The sequence below is a fragment of the Manacus vitellinus genome, unplaced genomic scaffold (assembly GCF_001715985.3).
Source record: "Manacus vitellinus isolate BGI_N305 unplaced genomic scaffold, ASM171598v3 scaffold_9_pilon, whole genome shotgun sequence".
Lineage (NCBI taxonomy): Eukaryota > Metazoa > Chordata > Aves > Passeriformes > Pipridae > Manacus > Manacus vitellinus.
The window spans coordinates 15,778,225-15,799,491 of NW_021940917.1; the positions used below are offsets into that span (position 1 = coordinate 15,778,225).

The following is a 21,267-nucleotide window of genomic DNA, read 5'->3' on the forward strand; positions in this document are numbered from 1 at the left end:
CATCTTTCATCTGTGCTGCTGTTCTAAGGAAGACATTACTTCCTTCATGTTTTTAAGCTCACACAGTGACAAGCACATAGACTGCAATCATGAGTATTATTCACTCTATCTGCTCTCTTTGGAAAACTTCTTTGTTTATCCTAACCACAAACTACAAATCATTTATGCTTCCTGAGGCAGGGCCATATTCTATTGCCAAATACTTTGCATATTTTCATTGAAACCAAAGCATAAAGAAGAAATACAGAACATGTTCCAACAAAGGCATGGTAAATGGAATAGATCTTCCAAAAAAAAAAAAAAAGAAGAAACAAACAACATGTTAATACTAACAGATACAGAATTATTCTAGTCAAAAAAACAAACTGTAATTGTCCTTTTCAGTGAGGCTTTTTTTTAGATAGGTTTCTAGCTTTTTGTTTAACTGGATGTAATCCTGGCTCAGATTGCCAGTATTTCATGCATGTGAAGTGACCAAATGGTCAGAAAAACGTATTTTGCTTGGTGTTTCTTCATATGCCACAAGAAAATCACCAACAGCTGTAGAAGTTGCATAAGAGTTTCCTCAATATCTTGTAACTAATTTAAGAAACTGAATGCAGTTATGAAATCCCAAATAAAATTTCTAAAGCACCAGTATTACATTTTCTCAGTCTGTCTTTTGGCACACTGCAAACACAGGTAACAACTGAACAGCTTGACACCCACCTTCATAAAAAACATCCAATAAACTAAATCCCTAAGCATAATCTCACTGGGGAGCACCTTAGTGCTGCAGAGTTATGCAACTGGAAAAGGTACAACTGAGGATTTAACAGTTACCTTTAATTCTGGCTACAGATTTTTTTAGTGAATGTTAACAGTTTACCACACTTTCTGTACAAAGCATGAATGACCTCTGCATAGTTCTCATTCTTGCTACCTGTCAGTATTTTACCTAAATGCAATACCTAGACATAACCATTTTGAACTTGCCAATAGGCTGTCCCAGGATTACATGCACGGCGCAGCACAAAAGGCAAGAATTTGAACCTAAGGACTCAACTATTATGGGTTTCTAGCAGCAAGCTCCAACTAGGCAACAGTTCTAATGAATGCTAAAGAAGTTCATCATTGCCTCTCACAGTGGAAGTCAAGTTAGATCTGGGAGAAAACCTTGAATACTACATCTTGTTCTTTTAATATTTAGATACAGAATTCATACTATGTAAGTTTGTTTTGATATAACATACTACTTCAACATGTATTTTGGTGCTTTTATTTACTTAATCAAAAACTAATGGCAAGTCTGCAAAATCAGTTCCACTATGACATAAGCAGCTACAACACAGCAAGAGAAAAAATTCTTACCCAAATGTCCTGTTTTTCACCAATCGGAAAATTTGAATACAAGTCTATCATCTCTGGTGTTCTGTACATTGGCGTTGTATTCCTTGTGATCTGCAGAAGACAGAATTTATTAGAACAGAATCTTGAATAATAAGCTTCTTCAACACCATTCAACCAAGGAAACAGTTCTCCATGTAGAACAGATTGGATTCCCACTTGGAAAATTAATTTCAGAAAGACCTTGGCAAATTAGAGGACTGGGCAACCACCAACCATATGAAGTTCAATGAGGGGAAGTGCTGGATTCTGCACCTGGGATGGAGCAACCCTGGATGTTTGTACAGACTGGGGAATGAGATGCTGGAAAGCAGCACCACAGAAAGGGACCTGGGGGTCCTGGTTGATGGCAAGTTGAATGTGAGTCAGCAGTGCCCTGGCAGCCAGGAGGGCCAACCCTGTCCTGGGGGCATCAGGCAAAGCATCACCAGCCAGTCGAGGGAGGGGATTGTCCTGCTCTGCTCTGACCTGGGGCAGCCTCACCTTGAATATTGTGGCAGTTTGGGGCACTGCAATATAGAAAAGATATTAAGCCATTAGAGAGTGGTCCAAAGGAAGGCAGTGAGATGGTGAAGGGCCTTGAGGGGAAGCCGTGTGAGGAGCAGCTGAGGGCACTTGGTGTGTTCAGCTGGAGAAGAGGAGACTGAGGGGAGAGCTCATTGCAGTTACAACTTCCTTGGGAGGGGAAGAGGGGGAGGGACAGGCACTGATCTCTTCTCTGTGGTGACCAGGAACAGGACCCAAGAGAATGGCATGAAGGTGTGTCAGGGGAGATTCAGGTTGGCTATTAGGAAAAGGTTCTTCCCCCAGAGGGTGGTTGGGCACTGAACATGCTCCCCAGGGCAGTGGTCACAGCACCAAGGCTGACAGAGTTCAAGAAGCATTTGGATGATACTCTCAGGCACATGGTGGGACTCTCGGGGATGGCCCTGTGCAGGGCCAGGAGTTGGACTCAACCCTTGTGGATCCCTTTCAACTTGGCATATTCTGTGAAATACTTGTCAAGGCAACAGACATCAACTGAATCCTGAAACAGTCACAACAGCTTGGATACAAGTTCAGATGAAGACAGCAGTACTCAAATATTGTCACAAGAGTCCTTTCAAACTGCAAAACACATAAAACAACTATTCTACATGAGGCAAAAAGGTATAATGATGCAAACACCGAAAATCAACAATTAAACAAAAAAGTGAATTCAAGCTGCTGTGTGTACATCTCATTTTTTCATCTCACTTACAGGCAGTTCAGACACATCCAACGAGTTAAGCTCTGGATCCCTGAAGAGAACTTTTCTACCTCCTTATTGCATTGATTATACTAGACAGTGGTACAACCTCATAATTTCTCCAGAAAACAGTGGATTGCTCTCCAGGGATGCCAGATTCCAAAACGGAGGAGTTTACAGAGACTCACAATATCAGAAGTTGCATACATGGATTTTAAGTGTCACTGTATTTCTCCTGTTGATGTATTACATTAGATTTACCAGCATTACTCTCAACTAAAAACAAATGCCACCCTTGAGGCACCGCAATACTCCCTATTCATATTATGCTGAGCAGATTTACCACTTCTTTATATATCACTCAACTGAAAAAAAACAGATAGGAAGGTAGGAGTCACTCTGGCATAACCAATTTCTGACTTCTGGTCAGGAATGTAATTTAAAAAAGCCGTACTAATGACTTATCTTCACACCAGACTGCAGAATGGACACAAACCATGTTGAAGCAGTGCTTGTGTATGTAGTTACAAAACACAAGCTATGATTGTAACTGTAGGCAGTGTTTCAACTCTGGCAACACAAATACAAAACCAAAACTTTATAAATAATACTGTAACTGAAGTAATCTTCAGGAGTCCCATTAAGCAATATCAGATTAATAGTAACAGTTAATACACTGCTGATATTAAGACTAATCACATTAAAACATCTCACCTCTTCTTCAACCAGTGATCTCTTCTGTGCAGACCAGTTGTAGTCAGGATAGTAAGCTATAGTTGTAGCACTACCAAAGTCACAAAGTTTAATTGTCCCTTGGTTACTAATAAGCAAGTTTTCCACCTTCAAAAAGAGATAGGATAATAGATTAAAGATGTTTTCTTTCTGTACACTAACACATGTGCTTTTACATATCAGGTTACTTGTATAAGTAAAAACTACTCACTTTAGATCAAAAGTTGTTTACAGGAGCACAGATTTCAGACAGTACTGTAGTTTTATAGCAATGTAGCCAACTTTCAAAAGGAAGCAAACATACCATGAGCAGGAAACATTAAAGAGAGCAAGAAATAAACCCCAGGGGAAGAAAAATAATTTCCGTAGAGCCTAAGAAAAGGCCAGTTTTTCAGAGAAGCACTCGTAGAAGCAGTGTCTTGGAACCCAAATGTTTTCATGCCTCAAACTGAACACTGTTAGCTTGACTGCAGTGGAGTGGAGGTTAGGACTACCGCAGACACAAAACAGGAAGGTATTAGTACAGAAGCAGTCTGCTAGGAAACACCCAGAAAGAGGCAGCCATGACCCTGTGCAGAGACAGAAACTGGCTATTTGAGGACCATGTGCTGCCTGAATCATCATCATCATCATCCCTGCCTTCTTCTATTTCATAAATTCCCATCTTCCTGTATTTTTAAGCGAAACGGGGAAGAAACTTAAGGAAAGGTTAAAAGTAAGTACTGTGGAGTCAATCACAAAAGGGCTGAGAAATAAAATTTGTATCCCTGCACACAGTTAGGAAAAGGTGTAAAAGTTAAGAGGCATATTGTAATATCAGAACACCACACTTCAGATAAGTAGGTTTGTCTTCCCTTTCCCTCTGAAGCCACTTCATCTCCAGACTAACTTCCGTAAAACCTCAGTTTACAGAACATCCTATTAGCTCTCCTAACACATGCCCCTTCCAACTTCTTCCATCATAAAATGAATTTTGACTGCCCTGCAGGAAGACACAAGCACTGCTAATGATGTGGTTAGACTATGAATCCCAATGAGCAATCTGAATTCCCTTCTCTGTTGGATAACCTTTGCTTACCTCTATGTACAATAAGAAGGGTAGGCATTCAACACCAAATTAAATTTATACAATAAAAATGGTCACAGTATGACCAGAGATCAAGCTCCTGTGCAGGTGTGTTCTTGATTTTGTGCTTTGATAAAGGTTGCTAATCATATAAAGCATTCCAGCTGATTATTGAGATTTTAACAGGCTCTATGACCTGTGTTTTGCAGACTAGTTGTGTACTGCATGACAAATCCTGAAAAGATGAAATTCAGACAATTAAAATATCACAAAAGCACTGATATTTTACAAATCACCCTCTAACCAGCTTTGAATTTTTATAGCTCAGCAACCGGCTAGGCTCTTTCAGTGGTGAACACATGCATTTTAAGTGCAAGTTTTATCCAAAGATCTCAGGAACAAAGAATGGACCACACTGACAAGCATGAGAAGGAAACCACAGGAGGACAGAAAAAGCCACCACTAGAAAGGTAAACTTGTTTTTAAGCTGCACTGTAGAAGTTCATATTTTTAGTCAAACTAATTGAGAAAAATCTGTTAGAACTCCACCCTACCACACCCCTCCCCAAAAGTACATATTTGAGGTTGGCTCAAAACTTTGACCTATGGTTTCTGCACTGCTGGTCTTAGTTCAGCCTTCTAGAAAGGGTGGCACAGTTAAATGATCTCTGTTTGGCTCCTGACTGCAGTAAAGCCTCATACTACTGCCACACAACTATCACTCTGCTTTACAGCTCCCATAAACATGAAACCAACAATTCCAAATCCCTGCCTTTTTCCATGTTTCATCTCTGCCAGGATCTTACATTGCTTAAGAAAAAACAGTCCTTGAATTACAATTACTTCTATGGAGTTGGCTTCGTAAGAAATTGCATATTTATTTGCAAGTCGCTTTTTTACCTTTTTTTTTTTTCCCCAGAAAAGAGATGCACCTTTTCTACAAGCCAGGGGCTGGTGTATGGAAATTTCAGTGAGGAATACAAGATTTTATTTTAGAAAGTAACACCAGGAAAGTTCAATCCAGACTTGGTTAACATGTCTATGACATGACATAGAACTCTATTCAACGGTACCAAGGAAAAAAAAAAGGAAAAAAAAAAAAGAAATGCTCTATCATAAAAAAACCTATGCTTCTGTTAATGGGCTACACTAGTGTCTAGCAAACCTTTCAACAGTGTTAAAAGCACTTAACACACACTTATTTCTAAAAAGTGGTTTCATTTTCCTTTCCCTAAAATGATTGAGTATGTGCTTACTTATGAAGGAACAAATTTTTTTTTTTTATATTCATCTGAAATCACATCAAGCTGGAAACAGACATATGTGTGAAATTCAGGCACTGCTTCAGGAGCAAGAATCTTCTTTCTCTTATTTTATTTGTTTTTACAAAAGTTTGATACAAAATATTTGTAATACAACAGAATCTCACTGATTATTAAGGGCTTCTTCATCTAAGGTATAGGGAACATGAAAAGGTGAACTCCCATCTTCAAAAATACAAAATTCCAACTCAGATGAAGTCCTTTCAAATCTCCAAAGCTTCTAAGGGGACAACACTTTCTAGAGCATAGCACCATAGAATCTTGGGAAAGGCTAACAGAACAAAAATACTAAGAAAAAAATCTAATATGGATTATGCTTACCAAATTTTAAAATATGAATTAAAAAACGAGCCCTAAATTGCAGTGCAAGTTACTTATTAGTTATGTTAGTTATTAAAACTAACAGCTTAATAACATTCTAAAAGGCAACGCAATCTTTTACAGGTAATTCAACATTCTTCTCCTTGAAAGCTTTACCTCTTCTACTTAGACCCCTGCTCATCCCAGAACTGCAATTCACAAGTTGTAACCAGTTATTTTATCAGCAAACCAGGGTAGAATACTTTTCTGTCAGCTTGTTTGGATGGATTAAAAGCAGTCCTAACCACGAGCACAAGGAAATGATATTTGAAGAGATGCAGGTATTTCAGTGATGACCTTCACTGACACTCAGCAGTGGTGGGAAGGCAATACATGTAAGCACTATGCTCAAGAGCATCCACTGTGCTGGGTCAGGAGTCTCTACACTGACCCAGCCCAACAGCCTTCTTTGCTGTTTAAAAATTCAGCATTGTAACACACCTTTAAATCTCTGTGGATAATAGGAGGCTTCTGCTTATGCATATGCTGCACTGCTCTGCAGGTCTGGTAAAAGATCTTCAAAACTGTGTCACAGGAGATAGGTCCTTTGGATTCTACCTTCTTTAGGAATTCCACCAGCTGTCCTGCAGGAGATCAGAGAAATTCACATAAGCACACAGAGAACACTGCAAATTCTGAAAGCTTGGCACAAATAGACAAATGCTCCACTTGTCAAGAAAGATTTACTGTCTTGAGTTGCATTAAATAGATATTCTGAAAATGGCAAATGCACACTGACTGCAGGGACAAAAGAAATAGTGCTTTAAGGAACTACTCCTACTCTTCCTTTCTTTGACTAGTCTCAAACACAAAAAACTTAATAATTACCTCATATTTAAGACAAGGTTGAACTGCAGTCTAGAAAAACATGATCTTTATCCTATAAGAGATAAGGTTTAACTCTAGGTCCACTGAACCATGCTATCTTCAAGAGACTTTCATAGTTTTTAAGTTATGAAGAAACCTGTGCAAAACAGCTGTCAGAAGCAACGTGCACTGCTGGGAAAAGAAATAAAATTTACCTTTACACAGCTCTGTAAGCAGAAGAAACTCTCCCTGCCCCGTGTCTGATTCTTCTTTTCCTATAGATGCTGCAGAGCAGAACTGGACAATGTTGGGATGACCTGAAAGTTTTTTCTGGAAGCAGCATGTTCAAGGAAGATGACTGCCAAGTTTATTGATACTATTGCATCCAGCAGTTCACTTGAAATGCTAGCTTAAAGCCACAGAAAGCATAACAGCTGCAATTAACATACTAAGCAAAACATTGGAAATCCATGCCTCAGCTGTAAAAAAACCTGAGAAAGTCGCACAAGCTAATGTAACAAAAAGTCAAAATAAAATAAAGTCCTTGTGATTAAGGCTCTGAGGAAACTGGACTCCATAACAGGTCTAGCTACTACCTTTTGACTTTGACGATGACTGCAAAGCATAACAGAAGTAGCAAAGAAACTTTCTATTTATCAGCTGCTTCTCTAGATGGCTGATCAAGAAGGAAGGGCTATTGTCTCCTCACCTATCCAAAGCAAGTATTAAGTATGCTGTGTTTCAGTTTTAAGTACCTAAAGTCAAGTCCAAAAGAAACAGAGGTCTAAAAGAGCAAGGAACTAATCCTCCCATCATCAGTAACAGTTCTTCATGGTAAAACCGTTGTCATGTTTCACTTCCAGTTCAAAAATTCAAGGCATCGTTTTTGAACTATGTAAAGGCAAGTACCATATAAGCAGTCTCAGTTCCTGACAGTGGAATTATGCCTGTCTGTGTATCACCCTGGTCATACACTGAAACTCATGCCCATGAGACAAGCACACACTATTTACAAGATGAAGAAAAAAGCAAAGATGATGTAAGTGCAACAAAGCAATTAAAAAGGGGTAAGTTGGTTCCACCAAATTAGAATAATTCCAACATTATGCATCTCTTCACAACCTTCTATTCAGAGCTGCAGGAATTATTTCCATTTCACAGTTCTATCTCAGAAAGTTAGCAGCAATTAATCCTTGCTCGTGTTGTACATGCACTTTAATGACTCTGAGCTGTGAAAAACATCCAAAAAAACTTTCAGTTCTTTACCCTTGGCAAGACAAAGTCGGAGTAGCTAGAAAATATATGCTGTGGTAGTCTGCTCTTGCAGGCATATTTCTAGTAAATGGTGTTTAGGGTAAGATTCTGCCAAACATACCAGAAATCATAAAAAGAAATGTTTGAGTAGTTTAAATTAAGATCAGTGGGTTTGCCTGGTAATTCAAAATGAAACTGGATACTCAGAGGGGAGCACATCAGCATACCACAGCTACTCACCGATGCTGGGGAGCAAACATTGAATTTACTAAAGTTGAGGATTGAAAACACTCTGACATTATACCCTCTACTGTCTAACATCACTGAAAACAGAATGGACAGCAACGACACAGAGAAATGTCTGCTTCTTGTTTCTGATGCACGTAGTCTACTGTAATTCCTTCCTTAATATTCAGCATTAAAGCCAGATGCATCCAAAGCAGAAATTAATAGACATTTAGACTAAAAGCAAAGAGCAATAAATCCAGTGCATGAGAGGGAATTCTATTTAAGTATCATCTGAATAGTCAAAGGACCTCTTGACCACATTCACAGGACTGCAAGAAAGCCCAAGTAGGAATTTCAATTGCTAGAAGTAAAAGTGCAAAGTCTACAATAGCTACAAAAGTTTTCTGCACACATTATGTTGCAGCAATTTTGTAAGAACCTACATTGCTGGATGTTGGTACCATATTCATAACAAACCACGAGTCAAACCTCCCTTGGAATGTCAGTCCACTTGGACAGTGTATGGCATGGAAAGAACAGAATCTGTATATTCCTCCTTTTTTTTTTTTTTTTTTGGTCAGAAATGTCTGATATCAGGCAATGTTTGAGAAAAGGATACCATAAAACAAACTTCCTGAATGATGGCTTTGTTCTTTTCTTCTTCATTAGACAACAGTCGCTGTCAAAAAACAGAATAATTGAGAAGAGAGTGTTACTAAAACTTACAGAATAACAGTGCATGGATTTTTTTTTTTCCACAGAATACAAAGGATAAGCTGTAATCAAAAACCTAAGGAACTATGATTGGGCAGTAAACAAAGCTGGCTTATTGTACATTTTGACATTCTGCCATAAATAACACTCAATTTTCCTGGACTATTCAGGTTTAGTGATAATTGAGCAGCTGTAACTTTTGACACTCTCAAAAGTAACCACTTTGACAGTTCTCTATTGTAAAAAAACACTGAAGTCTCCTGGCTACAGCATTGTGGACTAACAAGGGAAGATTGATCTTCTGCCTGAAACCTTCAGTAACAACCTTCAACCCACTCTATACAAAACTCCTTCCAATTACGTAGCCCAGCTTTTTCAATGGTTATTGACTAATCAGCAGCAGAGTCAAGCACTACTTTTATCAAAATCACTTGGATTTGGAGTCAACATTTGGCTATAATAAGCCTGAGCACATTCTATAAAAGTACAAGTTTCACAGAACAGAGGAAGTACAGTAATGGTTCAGCTTTTATCTGTTATTTTTTAAGGGGGTTACTTTTGGAAGACATTTTGAATACATATAATATACGGGTTTGGTCACATGTTTTGCTATTGTAGGATGTGGTATGAAAAGAAAAAAACAGACAAGTAACTACTGATGGTATAATGCCATCTTACCTCTCCAACACCTCATATTACCACCCTTTTCACTCTCTCTCTACAGCCACAAAATACCCCTTCTTCAAAAATTAAGCTTTTTTTGTGGTGAACATAACCGGCATGATTTACTTTTCAGCAAAACATGATAAAGTAAATGACTTCACTTTATTCTCCTTCCCAAAATACTTCAGTATTTCAGTTGTTTACAGCTGTTTATTATAAGCATTTAGAAAACAAGAATCCAGAGAAGTGTCTCTTAAAAGTACTAGGCTGAATGTTTAATCAATGACTCAAAGTGTGGAGCACTATTTTTAACACTCAGAAGACTTACTCTGAATGTACAAAGGTAGGCTAAATCTGCTTCTGAGGAGAGAAAAATATTCCTGTACTCCACTCCAGGTAACTAGAAAATATTCTTTTTACCCAAGCAATAAAATGTCTGGGACAAGGTCATGAATTTCTGGACTAAATGAAGTGGCACCTACCAGATGAATTCCTGAGTGTTGCCATCTAAGTATAAAGTGCAGCCTCCTAAGAAAAATGACCCTTCTAAACAGTGTGCTACAAGCATCATAATTATTCTGGATTTTTCAAAATTACTTGTTCAGTGGCATACATAAGCAATAACTGCCATGCTAGAGCATCAAGCTAAAACACAGACCTTATAAATCTGCAGTGAAAGAAATTAATATTACCTTTAAAGCATAATCTTTGCCACTTCCAAGATCTTGAGCTTCATAGACAAAAGCAAAACCCCCTACAAGAAGAAGACACATTAAGTCAGTTTTAATTTCAGTATTCAGGTACATCATTCTTTTTAGTATAACAGAATTAATACATGAATTCATATACTTTTCCAAATGTAACAAGCATACATATTTTCAGTGGCTTGCCAGGAGTGCTGGTTACCTACATCCAAGATTCAAAATATTTCATTCTTTTCTTTTACATATGCCAATAGCACATTGCCTTTGCTAGCTTCCTGCATTTTTTTAAGTCTGCATATGCAGATTTCCTAGGAAGCAATTTTTTTTTCAAAGGTCCTTGTAAAACCAAGACCCAGCACAGCCACTATTACCCAATGACTTCAATTAAACTTCTTGGTATTATACTGTTAGGCTTCCTATAAAAACAACCCAGCAATAATCAAGGGAGATAAAATTCAAACATACAACTCCCACTCTTAAGATAATTGCCGTGCTTCAGGCTTCATGTTAAAAACAGAAAGCGTTTTCAAACACTAAAGCACACATTTCCACTGAGGGTGATATTGTTACTAAATTGCAATTTGTTATTCTATACAGCATTATTTTCCTTCCAACTCCTTTTGTCAAAGCATCTATTTTCTCAAACACTTCCACTTTGCTCAAGAACTCTGTGCAAACTTCTGCAGAGTAAAAGACTCGGAGTTACAGGTTTGCTAAGTTTCCTCATTGGCCACCCATGTTAATCTAACTATCTAAAGAACATATTTATAAAATTCTAATCTATTTTTAAGACTCCACAGTATCATTTCCGTTTCTTCTGGGAACATCATCCTTGTGGCTACACCAACAGTGTGGTGTATGCTGTCCATGGCAGAGTATCTTTAATAGAGTAAAAGCCAAAGTGACAAACTTCAATTATTTGCCTTCCTACTCCTCTAGCACAAAATCTATTTTCACTGAACTACAAAGCAATGTTCTCTCTCTAGGAACAATTTGGAGAATAAGTACAGAAGATACCAGAACTACAGAATTTCACCAGTCAAAAAGGGAGAGAACAGGACAACTAAATAATGAACCATCGCAGAGAAGAAATAAGCTGACAAGGCACTTTTTCAAAAAGATGCAGAATCCAAATCAGTACAGTCACGTTAGTACCCGATACCTTCTCTGTAAATGAGAAATATTAACATGAGGCTGAAGTGAACACAGTTATTTGTTTTGTGCAATTTAATCAAATACGAGTCTTTTCAAGAAGTAATCACAAAAATTTTACATGGCCATTGAGCATCACAGTGTTCTCCAGGACTCCTGAATGGTTCTGCCCATACATCTTCTTAATTTGCTACTAGCATCCACAACGTGAAACAAACAAATGACAGGTTCCTGGATACTGTCTTTGCTTTTGTGGCTGCAGTTCAGCGGTGCCATACATTACCCACATTTATCCATTTACCATGATTCATTCTGCAACATCAGGTTTGGCACTTCCCACATTAGGAATTTCCCCTAACTTTTTTGAAAGGCTCTAGTCCCAATGTTCTCATCAGCAATTCCAACCAGCATTTTGGGCATGGATGGGACAGGGGCTGGAAACAGAATGAAGTTCACAGTTACCAGCATCTCAGAGCATTACCTGAAGACACTTTGCTCCTCTCTGAATGAGAACATATGCAAGAAAAACATGGCTCTGGAGAGCTCTGATCAGTTTGGCTACTCTTTATAGATTTAATAGAGGTGGTGAAACAAGGAAGAGAATCTGTGAGTCATCCTTCCACTGAAGGCAGGTGCTGGGAAACCTTGGGTTTCAACTGGTCTCCCCAGCCAGCTCCTTATAGCCACCCAGAGGCATTCCTCAGGTTTCAGAGTTTCCTGCCCCAGTGAGCTGCAAGCCCCTACACCAGTGTACACCAATCACTGCACCACAGAGCTACTGTCTCTGTGTTTTCATCCTACACAGATCCCACAGACCTTCTACACAAAGTACTGCTGGCCCTACAGAAGTCTTTACATTCATCTTAATAAATATTTCAGTTATTTTATTCTAATAATCCTGCAAGCTGCACCTTGAAAATATATGCTTCAATTTACGAAATTAGGGCCTTCAGGTCAGCACAAATTTCTAACACAAAATTACATCACAGTTAGTTTTCTGGAAGGCATTCAAGGGCAAAGTGGTGACAGAGGAACCCCAGAACGGTTGTTCTGCAAGCTCAGTTCAGCTGCATACACTGTCAAGGATTCCACAAGGGCTGGAACAGGGCAAGTCTACTCTGCATCTCAAACACACACTTTTCTAGTACCTGTATAAATACAAGTATCCACAGACCTACATCCATGCACTCCGAAACACAACCATGCTCCATACAAATGCATCAAATGTCCTCTTGGAAATAATACAGGTGAAAGCACCTATGAATCAGAATTAACTCACAATCAATTCAGTCCACTGTTTTCAAGCATATCCAATTAACAACCAAAGTGATCCAAACTTTTAAGAAGACCCCTAGAAACATTGCTACCTTTCCAACTACTTTACCTGGTGTGATAAGCTTTCCTAGAAGCTCTTCCTCCAGTGTAAGAAATGCTTACAGTACAGACCAAGTTGCACAATAATACTAAGCTGAATCCTGTTGACACTAAGTATGAAGGAGCAAAAGGAGGAATTCATTTACCTGACTAAAAATGTTAAAGTAGTCTTCAAAAAAGTTGTATTTCAAGTTTTTGTGAAAAGTCCTGATCATCATACAATCCTCCCAAAACCCTGGACATATTCCTAGGTGCCCCAAAATTTCCTCCCTCAATCAGAAAATAACCTTGAAATTCATGCCTAAAACTCAATCACATTTATGAAAACAACTCAAGTTCACTTCTTGATGGAGAAGTCTGGGTTTTTAACAGAATCATCATGTTACAACCAACTCCGAAGGGCTTCTGAAGATTAAGTTATCCTTTTGCATTTAAATTAATCTCATTTCCAACCAAAAACCTAATTTTAGTCCTCTTCATTGCTAGCTAGGAATCTAAAATTTTATACTCAGCTTCATGACTGCTTCAAAACATACTGGTAGTTAAATTTCAATACTCACTGCAAAACATAAATGTTAATTCTGGCATAGCATTGCAAGTGAACATTGCACTGCAACGCTAGCAGTGAAGCAAGTAACTTGTAAAAGTTACAAATTCTTGTTATCAACAGAAGTTAATACATGCTCTGTCTAGGCTAAAGCGCAGATAATTAACTTTCAGTGAAGCACAACTGATTTTCCCTGGACTGAAACTGGCATACAAAATGTCCAAACTAAGATTTCGCTGAGATCAAATTTAAACCTGGCAAGACTCAACTTGTGTTTTAGCAAAATACTTAGATCAATTACTACACTTTAATAGGTAAGAAAAGGCAAAGTAATGAAGAGAGTCTTCTTTAAGGCCATTTCAATGGTAGTACATGTTACCTGAGCTCCTAGCACAGTAGGATCCCACAGTTTATACAGACATAATAGAATAGTAAGCTGAAGGGAGAAATGTCATTGAAATAGCACTAGCTTGAGAGTAGATAAGTATCTTAAAAGATGCATTTTTATTTTACTGATTATACCTTAAATTCAAGTATTGAAATGCTAAACTTTGCAGAATTCCGGAGAAAAATCAGTGGTATCATGTGTTGTTAATTGTTACTTCACTGCGGCTGCTGTACAGAGAATCCCACTCCTAGTGCCTACAATCTCATCCTTAACAGCTATGCCACTTGAAAGTAATGTTTTGAGAGGCAGTTTCCCATTCTGCCATTTTACTGTTTCACCTGAACACAGTTCAGTTCCATACAACACTGCTCATTCCATGTAACGTTTGGCTCTCTACTACTGCAGCACTACAGCTGATACTAAGTTTAAATTCATGGATTTTCTGGGATACCAAGGGAGGCAGAATAAGTTGCGAAGGTACTTCTAATTTAGATTTGCTTTTTAAACCATCTGTTATTGGTGAAAACAACTCTTACACAAAAGGCAAAATTAGTCCTACTGCTTCACTCTTAGATCCAGTTTTACTTCAGGTTTGATGCTGGCTCTCTTAAAGCAGTTTTAATATACCCTCAATAGAGACAAGTTTACTGTCAGAACTTCTCCTCTGCCATAACAGTTTACTCCAGGCCTTCTGACCAATATGTTTTGCAAAAATGGAGAGGAAAAAAAAGGGGGAATAAAAAGCACTTTCAACACAGCTGTACAAACAAACACCTGTATAGTGGACAGATGAGGCAAATGATAAAGTGAAAGTTAACAGTATAACTTCTAGAGGTCTATAAGGAATGTAATTACATTTGGGGTGTTTTCACTCATTTTTTTTCACTCATGTAAGCATCTGTAGGTGGTTTTAAGACAGTTTTCTGAAGCTTTCTATATCTGCAAAATCATCTCAGTATTTCCCCACACAGGTAGCCAGTGCGTATATACGTACACACCCATTCCAGCTCTTGCCCCAAGAGACAGGTTTTGCACTGCTGAAGCATTTCTGAGCCCCATTCTCAGAACACAGTCCAAGTACTCAAGAATGGTCTCCGACCAATATTTTCTGCCACACAAATTGTGTCAGAAGGAAACTGTTTCTTTCTTTTTCTGTAAACACAAGCTCACAGATAAAGGTTCACTACAGAGCACCACACCAACTCATGGAAACAGTGTAGCCAGAGTACTACAGTCAGTCCTGGAAGCAGTCTTGCTCCGCAGCAAACCTGGAATAACAAGGTAACACAAGAACACAAAACTTACCAGCCCGACCTTCCTGCCCCACACTGACAGCCCTTTGCATCAGGAACCAGCTGTACCTCATTTGCTTTTATAGTGAGCACTCTGCACTCATCCTTACACCACCACAGCCCACAGGCATTGTTCCTGACAGTACTTCATAATTCTCTTACAAAGATTAGAACATCCTTTCTGTTCTAACCAAGAGACTTGGCTTCTCCCTCAAGTTAAACCCAGGCATCCCATAATACTGAATAATTTCACTGCACTATTAATCCAATTGGATCTTAGACTGTTCTTTTTTATCCCGTCCCTGTTTTTCACATCTCCACAGATTTTTATTTGTTTTCCAGACCAGCCATTTCAGTGAAATGATAATTTCCCACTTGGCAGCTGGAGAAGCATCGAAACAGGAACATGAACCACAACACAAAACTGCTTGCTACTGTAATACACTGTTTCATTACAGACACAAGTAGCCATGAGAAAGAGAGGGTGTGAACACTTCCTGTTTGTAACTTGTCCACGCCCCTCCCAAATACTGACCAAATTTGTTTCCATATCACTTCTGAGTAGCTTATGTTTCAACTATAACATGATTGAAACACCGTAACTCTAACCTGGACTACAAAGTTACAGTGCATCTTACCTGAACGCTTTTCTATCAGAATACAGAAAGCATCCTTAATCAAAGCAGAAAAGATTCTGCTATTGTTGCCAAGCATTGATTCGGAAGCATGTTTTTTTGAAGTCCAGTAATGTGTTCGAGTCAATTCCAAAGTCCTAATAACAAGATGAAACTGCCCCAAAAATGAAGGATGGCCCTAATTTAACGATCAGGACATTTTCCCACAACCTTGAGAAGTAGAAAGGTTTCAAGAATATCCCGAAACTTTCAGAGCTCCTCTGTAGGCAGGAAGTGCTGTAGCCAAGAAACACTGGCTTTAAAAAATACCACTGTTCTGCTTCACGTTGAAAACATCCTCTACATCTGCAGTAAAGGGAATGCAACTGGAAAGCTGCTAGGTCAGGTGCTTTAGCTTTTCTTTAGAAATCATCATCTTTTTTTCTCCATCTGTCAGCAAATAAAACAATGTTCACAGAAACTTGACCATTAAGCATTCATTGTGCCTCTGCTGCCAGAATTTACAAATTAAATCCACCCAAAAATCAGTACTTAATTACATTACCACTATCCTGGGAATCCAGTACTTGCAGAGACCATAAAATTGTTCCTATAAGCTTTGTAAACTGCAATACTGGCTGTTCACCCTCAAAATACTGAGGAAGCCTTGAAGTCTAAAGCAGCTTTTTTTTTTTGTTGTTACTTTAATGACAGACACAAGTTTCACCTTGTCAGAAAGCAGTTTATAATAAGTCACCTGGCTTCAACTCATGACATCTTTTTTAAACTCAAAAAACCCCCTCAAAATCAAATAAAGTCTGCAGCCTATTGCTACCTCTCTGACTAAGGAATGATTCACTATGATGAAAAAGTTTTAGACTCAGATCAAAGAATTTGAATAATGCATTTTTTTGTCATCATGTTTCTCTTCTTGTGTGCTCTTTTGTCAACATTTGTTGCTCAAAGGAAGCACAAGAAATCATTACACATGAAAAACAGTGTGCTACAGAACTTGCTTGTTCCCCGTTTTTCACACAGCCAAACACCTGATTTTTTTTCCTCAGTTGTTCAGCCTCACATGCAAAACAAGCAACAAAAAGCATTGGAAAGTTGTCAAGTGTACATGGACAGTTAGACAAAGAGGAACCAGAAGTATTATTTTAACCTAGATATATTTAAAAAGTGAGATTTCATGCAATTTCCTTCCATGTAACTTGATCTAGACTTTCACTGGCTTTTTTCAGCACACAGAGAATCTACTGTAACCATATGGAACTTCCTTGTAATGGCAGCACAACTGGACAAAGTGACATGTCACAAGGAAGATTCACTTTGGTTTATTTGCAAAATACTGTTATATTGAGAGGAAAATGTTCTGTTAAAAAAGAATAAATGACTAGTATTAATATTAACCCACATTAAAAAGCCTTGACAAGTTGATAGTGCACACACTGAAGGCTCAACAGATAGGAGTAAGAAAAATACATGTCTATTCTTAAAGTTTTTTCTAAACTAAGGAACAATGTAGTGAGAAGGAAATACCATTATGTCTAAATAAAAACGAGACTAAATGTATTCTGAGCATATTATGAACTTGCAATGTATTCAGAGTCTATAGTAAAACGATGCTGAAACAAAACAGAAGTTCCACTGCTTCGTCTGGTACCTCTGAACTGTCTGCAAAGCCATTTTCCAGAACTTCTCCCAGCCTTCCCATACATACATCAGCATGAAAAGGTCAATGTGTTTCATGAGATAAAACTTGTATTTGAAGAGTTGGCAAGCACTTCACAAACATCAATGAAAACTCCCTCTTTCTTTTACTGTTCACTTGAGGACATTAACTCCTCGGTTCCTCTGCAGGAGAACCTCACACACACTGAAACACTAATTTCACCACCTAGTTTTTGCTGCATATTTGTCAGGCCAAAGAGTACCTGGCCAAAGTAGTAATACAAATAAATTTCAAATAACTTGCAACTAGCATACATGAGAGCAGGCAGCTCTCTTTAAGCTCTCTTTAAGCTCTGAAGGACAGTGTTGCTCATTCCATGTCATCACTGACAAGACCCAAGTTGCTTTATGTAATTATTTTTAAGTTGAACCAAGACACCACTGCCCAACACATATAAAATCAAAGACTTTGTCAACAGAAGATATTAAATAATTTATGACCCGCTATAACTGTTTCTGCTACCCCAATAATACAACAGCTACTTGCTTTTACAAAACAAAAGGGCTCAACAGAAAAACATTCAAGGAACAATATGATTGGAGTTAAAGTCTGCGTAATTTTTAAACACATGAACAGTTTTACTAATATCTTAGTTATCAAATCATTTCATTTGTGCTCTAAAGACAGCAAAATTTTTATTGAGCATTTGTTCAGCACACAGCAAACAATTAGCTAACTACCAAAGCCACTACAACTGTGCAATTTACAATTATCAAAAAAATTCAACCTTCCTTGTAGTTTTGAAACTTGACAGTGCATATCACAGGACATGCCACTCTCATATCAGTTTATACTCTCATTGGAGTACCATTACTAGACAGAATTAGAGAACAAGTTTCTATAATTTCCCTACCATCTTTGGCATTGTCAGTCTCTCAATGAATACTCTGACAGCCCAACGACAGTCATATTCCTTCTACAGTATAGGCAGAGATCAAGAAATTTTCCATATTTACTTATCCATCATCTTTTAGTGCCTCCATTAGCATGTAAATAGGCATATGGTATATCAGATGAGATGTTTTGTCCAACATAGGCAAAACAAAAAATACCTGTACTGTCTAGTATTAAAAAACAACTCTGCAAGGTTGGTTGTGCAAATACAGCAGCTTTTAGGAGCAAGAAACAGGAAATTTCTGAAAACTACTTTTCAGCATGCTGTGGTCAATCGCTTTCCCCACTCTCCCCCAAAGCCAAACGTGCAGGCTACATTGATCATTGAGTCAGTAGGGACAACCTCAGTCCTTCAACCATTTGGTACAGATTGATATGTGAATCCCAACATTCTTGAAAGGGCAAGAATGTTCACTGAAGACACAAAAAGTCATCATAAAATGCACACACTGTTCACATGAATAGCAAGGGAATAGTAAGAGATCTGACAGGTGACAGTTTAAGCCCCTCTCACCTAACTCTAAAAAATTTAAACGTGTTAGTAAGCATTTGGAGAGCTCACATGTAGCTGGACTACATGTACACAAACATCCTGATGAGAGCAGTCACCCGTGTTGGGATTGAGACAGGTACAGACTACTTAGATTTGACCAGTGAATTATGGCCATACAAGAGAGTGCCCTCTCTGATAAAATATGAGATAGCTACATTTACTAATATCCACTAATTAGATATGCAACCTGTGACTATTTTACTGAAGGAAAATTGGGGGGGGGTCTGTGTGTTTAACCGGAGGACCCAAAAGAGCCACCATACCCTGAAGCCACCATCATACAAAGGGCAAGTATGGATTATACATAAAGACCCCAATCCATTTCCTCTAAAATCTCTTACTTGCAGTGAGCTACTGAAATGCTCAAGCAAAAAAAAAAAAACAGGATACCATATTTTAGGAGTGCTCAGTCCAGCCTGTGACACACTTAGTCTGCCCTTGCATTCAGAGGTAGTATCAGTGCTAGAGATCATCACCAGCTCACCCCCCTAGGTTGCTCTCAGCCTCCTGCAGCAGCACACCATGTTTGAAGCTATCCCAGTCCTACTCCTAGCATGGCACCTCCACAAAATGAACAGAGAAACACATCCAAATGAACTGTGCAGCGAGTCTCAGCTTAGGGCACAGCCAAAGATGTACCTGCATCAACACCAATGGCCAGCACACCACAGGGCTGGAGGGAGTTGTGGGGCACAGGAACAACTGAACCGGTGCTGACATAGGATACTGTGCCACACTAAGCCACAGGCCCTGCTCACACCAGCTACAAACAAAGCAGAACCTATGATCCTACAGAAGGGGCCACCTCTCTGTACTGGCAGACGTCACGCAGTTCACCATGGATGAGAAATCTAAATTCAGAAAGCAGCATTTGACTTTCCAGTAGGGAATTCGGCATGAAAGGACTCATCTAGAAGAAAAACAGATTCTGTATTTGCAAGCATGGAAGGGAATACTTATAAGCCACAGTTATGGACACATTTATCAGAAAGTGTCACACACAGGTTCAGAGCTGAAAGATAAATGCAATTTCAGCAACAAAATAACCTATATGCTAGAGACAAATTCAAGTCTGAAGACAGCAGGAGAGGCTGAGACTTCTATATTTTATATCTATTTTATGTTATTACTCAATAGGGGGTTCTTTTACACCAGTTTTGTTGGCTAGCAAATCTTACTTTCTAGCAAAAGCAAGCGGTAAGCCCAACTTCAGTTGGCACAACAGAGAAAGAAAACAATAAAAAATAAAACCATAATACTGCAACAAACATGGAACATGAAGCAGTGGTTACAGACAAATTGTAAAGAACACCAAAGTTAAAGCAAGTCCCCATTTGCTTTAAGTCATCTACCCTGGCATCTTTCCCCTGACATTTTACAATGCCTGTGCCAGATCCTGGGAAACAGCAGGCTGCTGTCAAAGTAAATATTCAAATACTTGCTTCAGAACCAAGAACTAAACAGCAGATACGCCTCAAAAGTAGCTTCCTGTCCTAACTTTCCTTTGTCCTTTGGAAACTGCTGTGGTCACCGCCTGCAATAATGTTACAATATCAGCAGCACAGACAGTTCTTTTAGTGTTCACACCATACTGAGTGCCTGCATTTCACTCACAACTCTGACCATAAAGAAGCCATAGGTGAAGGCTGATGGCCAAATAGGACTTGACATTTAGTACTGTTTTAAATGCAACTTACTGCGTAAGAAATTGCCAGGTTCTGTCTAAGCTCATGTGCCAAAAGTGCTTAAGCATTCAAATGACAAATTAAAGCAATGGTGAAGACCACTTTCCTGTTGTTTTACACCACTAAGTTTCTGTAAGTAGCTTGTAAGTAGTTTGAAGTAGCTAATCTTAAAGAATCAAATTTTTCTTCCATGCAGATCACCAAGGTTTCAACAAAACACTACTTAAATACCAGACAATTCCAAGAAGAAACCACAGAAAGTAACCCCAATAATGAAAAGGAGCTCTGAATAGAGTTTTGCAGTATTTAACCTAAATAACACCAACTACCTGTACAAAATTAATGAAATATTTAACTGCATTAGGATGGACAAGTTCACATTTTAGTCTTTTGAGACTAGCTTTTGGTGGGTCTTCTGCTTGAGGAAATAATTTCTCTGATCACAAGCACAAGAAGATCCAAATTTCTGCTATTATCTAAGTAATTTGCACACACCAAACACAGCACCCATTCTAAAACAGATTGGCAAGTGGTGTGTCAGGATACCTACCCGAAAATTCAACGAAACT

The 21,267-nt window shown here is 38.5% G+C and overlaps 1 protein-coding gene across 2 annotated transcripts in view; it reads right to left on the reverse strand.

Annotated features, from left to right (window-relative positions):
• The window catches only part of GAK (cyclin G associated kinase), a 74,517-nt gene extending 53,250 nt beyond the window's left edge, over positions 1-21,267 (reverse strand). The window contains exons 1-7 of one of the 2 annotated variants that reach the window (XM_025896436.2): positions 21,249-21,267; positions 10,453-10,514; positions 9,003-9,062; positions 7,117-7,231; positions 6,536-6,678; positions 3,329-3,454; positions 1,351-1,440 (exon numbers count right to left, since the gene is read on the reverse strand). In XM_025896436.2, the coding sequence (XP_025752221.1) occupies positions 1,351-1,440; positions 3,329-3,454; positions 6,536-6,678; positions 7,117-7,231; positions 9,003-9,005 (477 nt within the window). In that variant the 5' untranslated portion in view covers positions 9,006-9,062; positions 10,453-10,514; positions 21,249-21,267. Of the gene's footprint in view, positions 1-1,350; positions 1,441-3,328; positions 3,455-6,535; positions 6,679-7,116; positions 7,232-9,002; positions 9,063-10,452; positions 10,515-21,248 lie in introns of those variants that run through there. The other variant, XM_018086021.3, reaches the window with a different exon arrangement.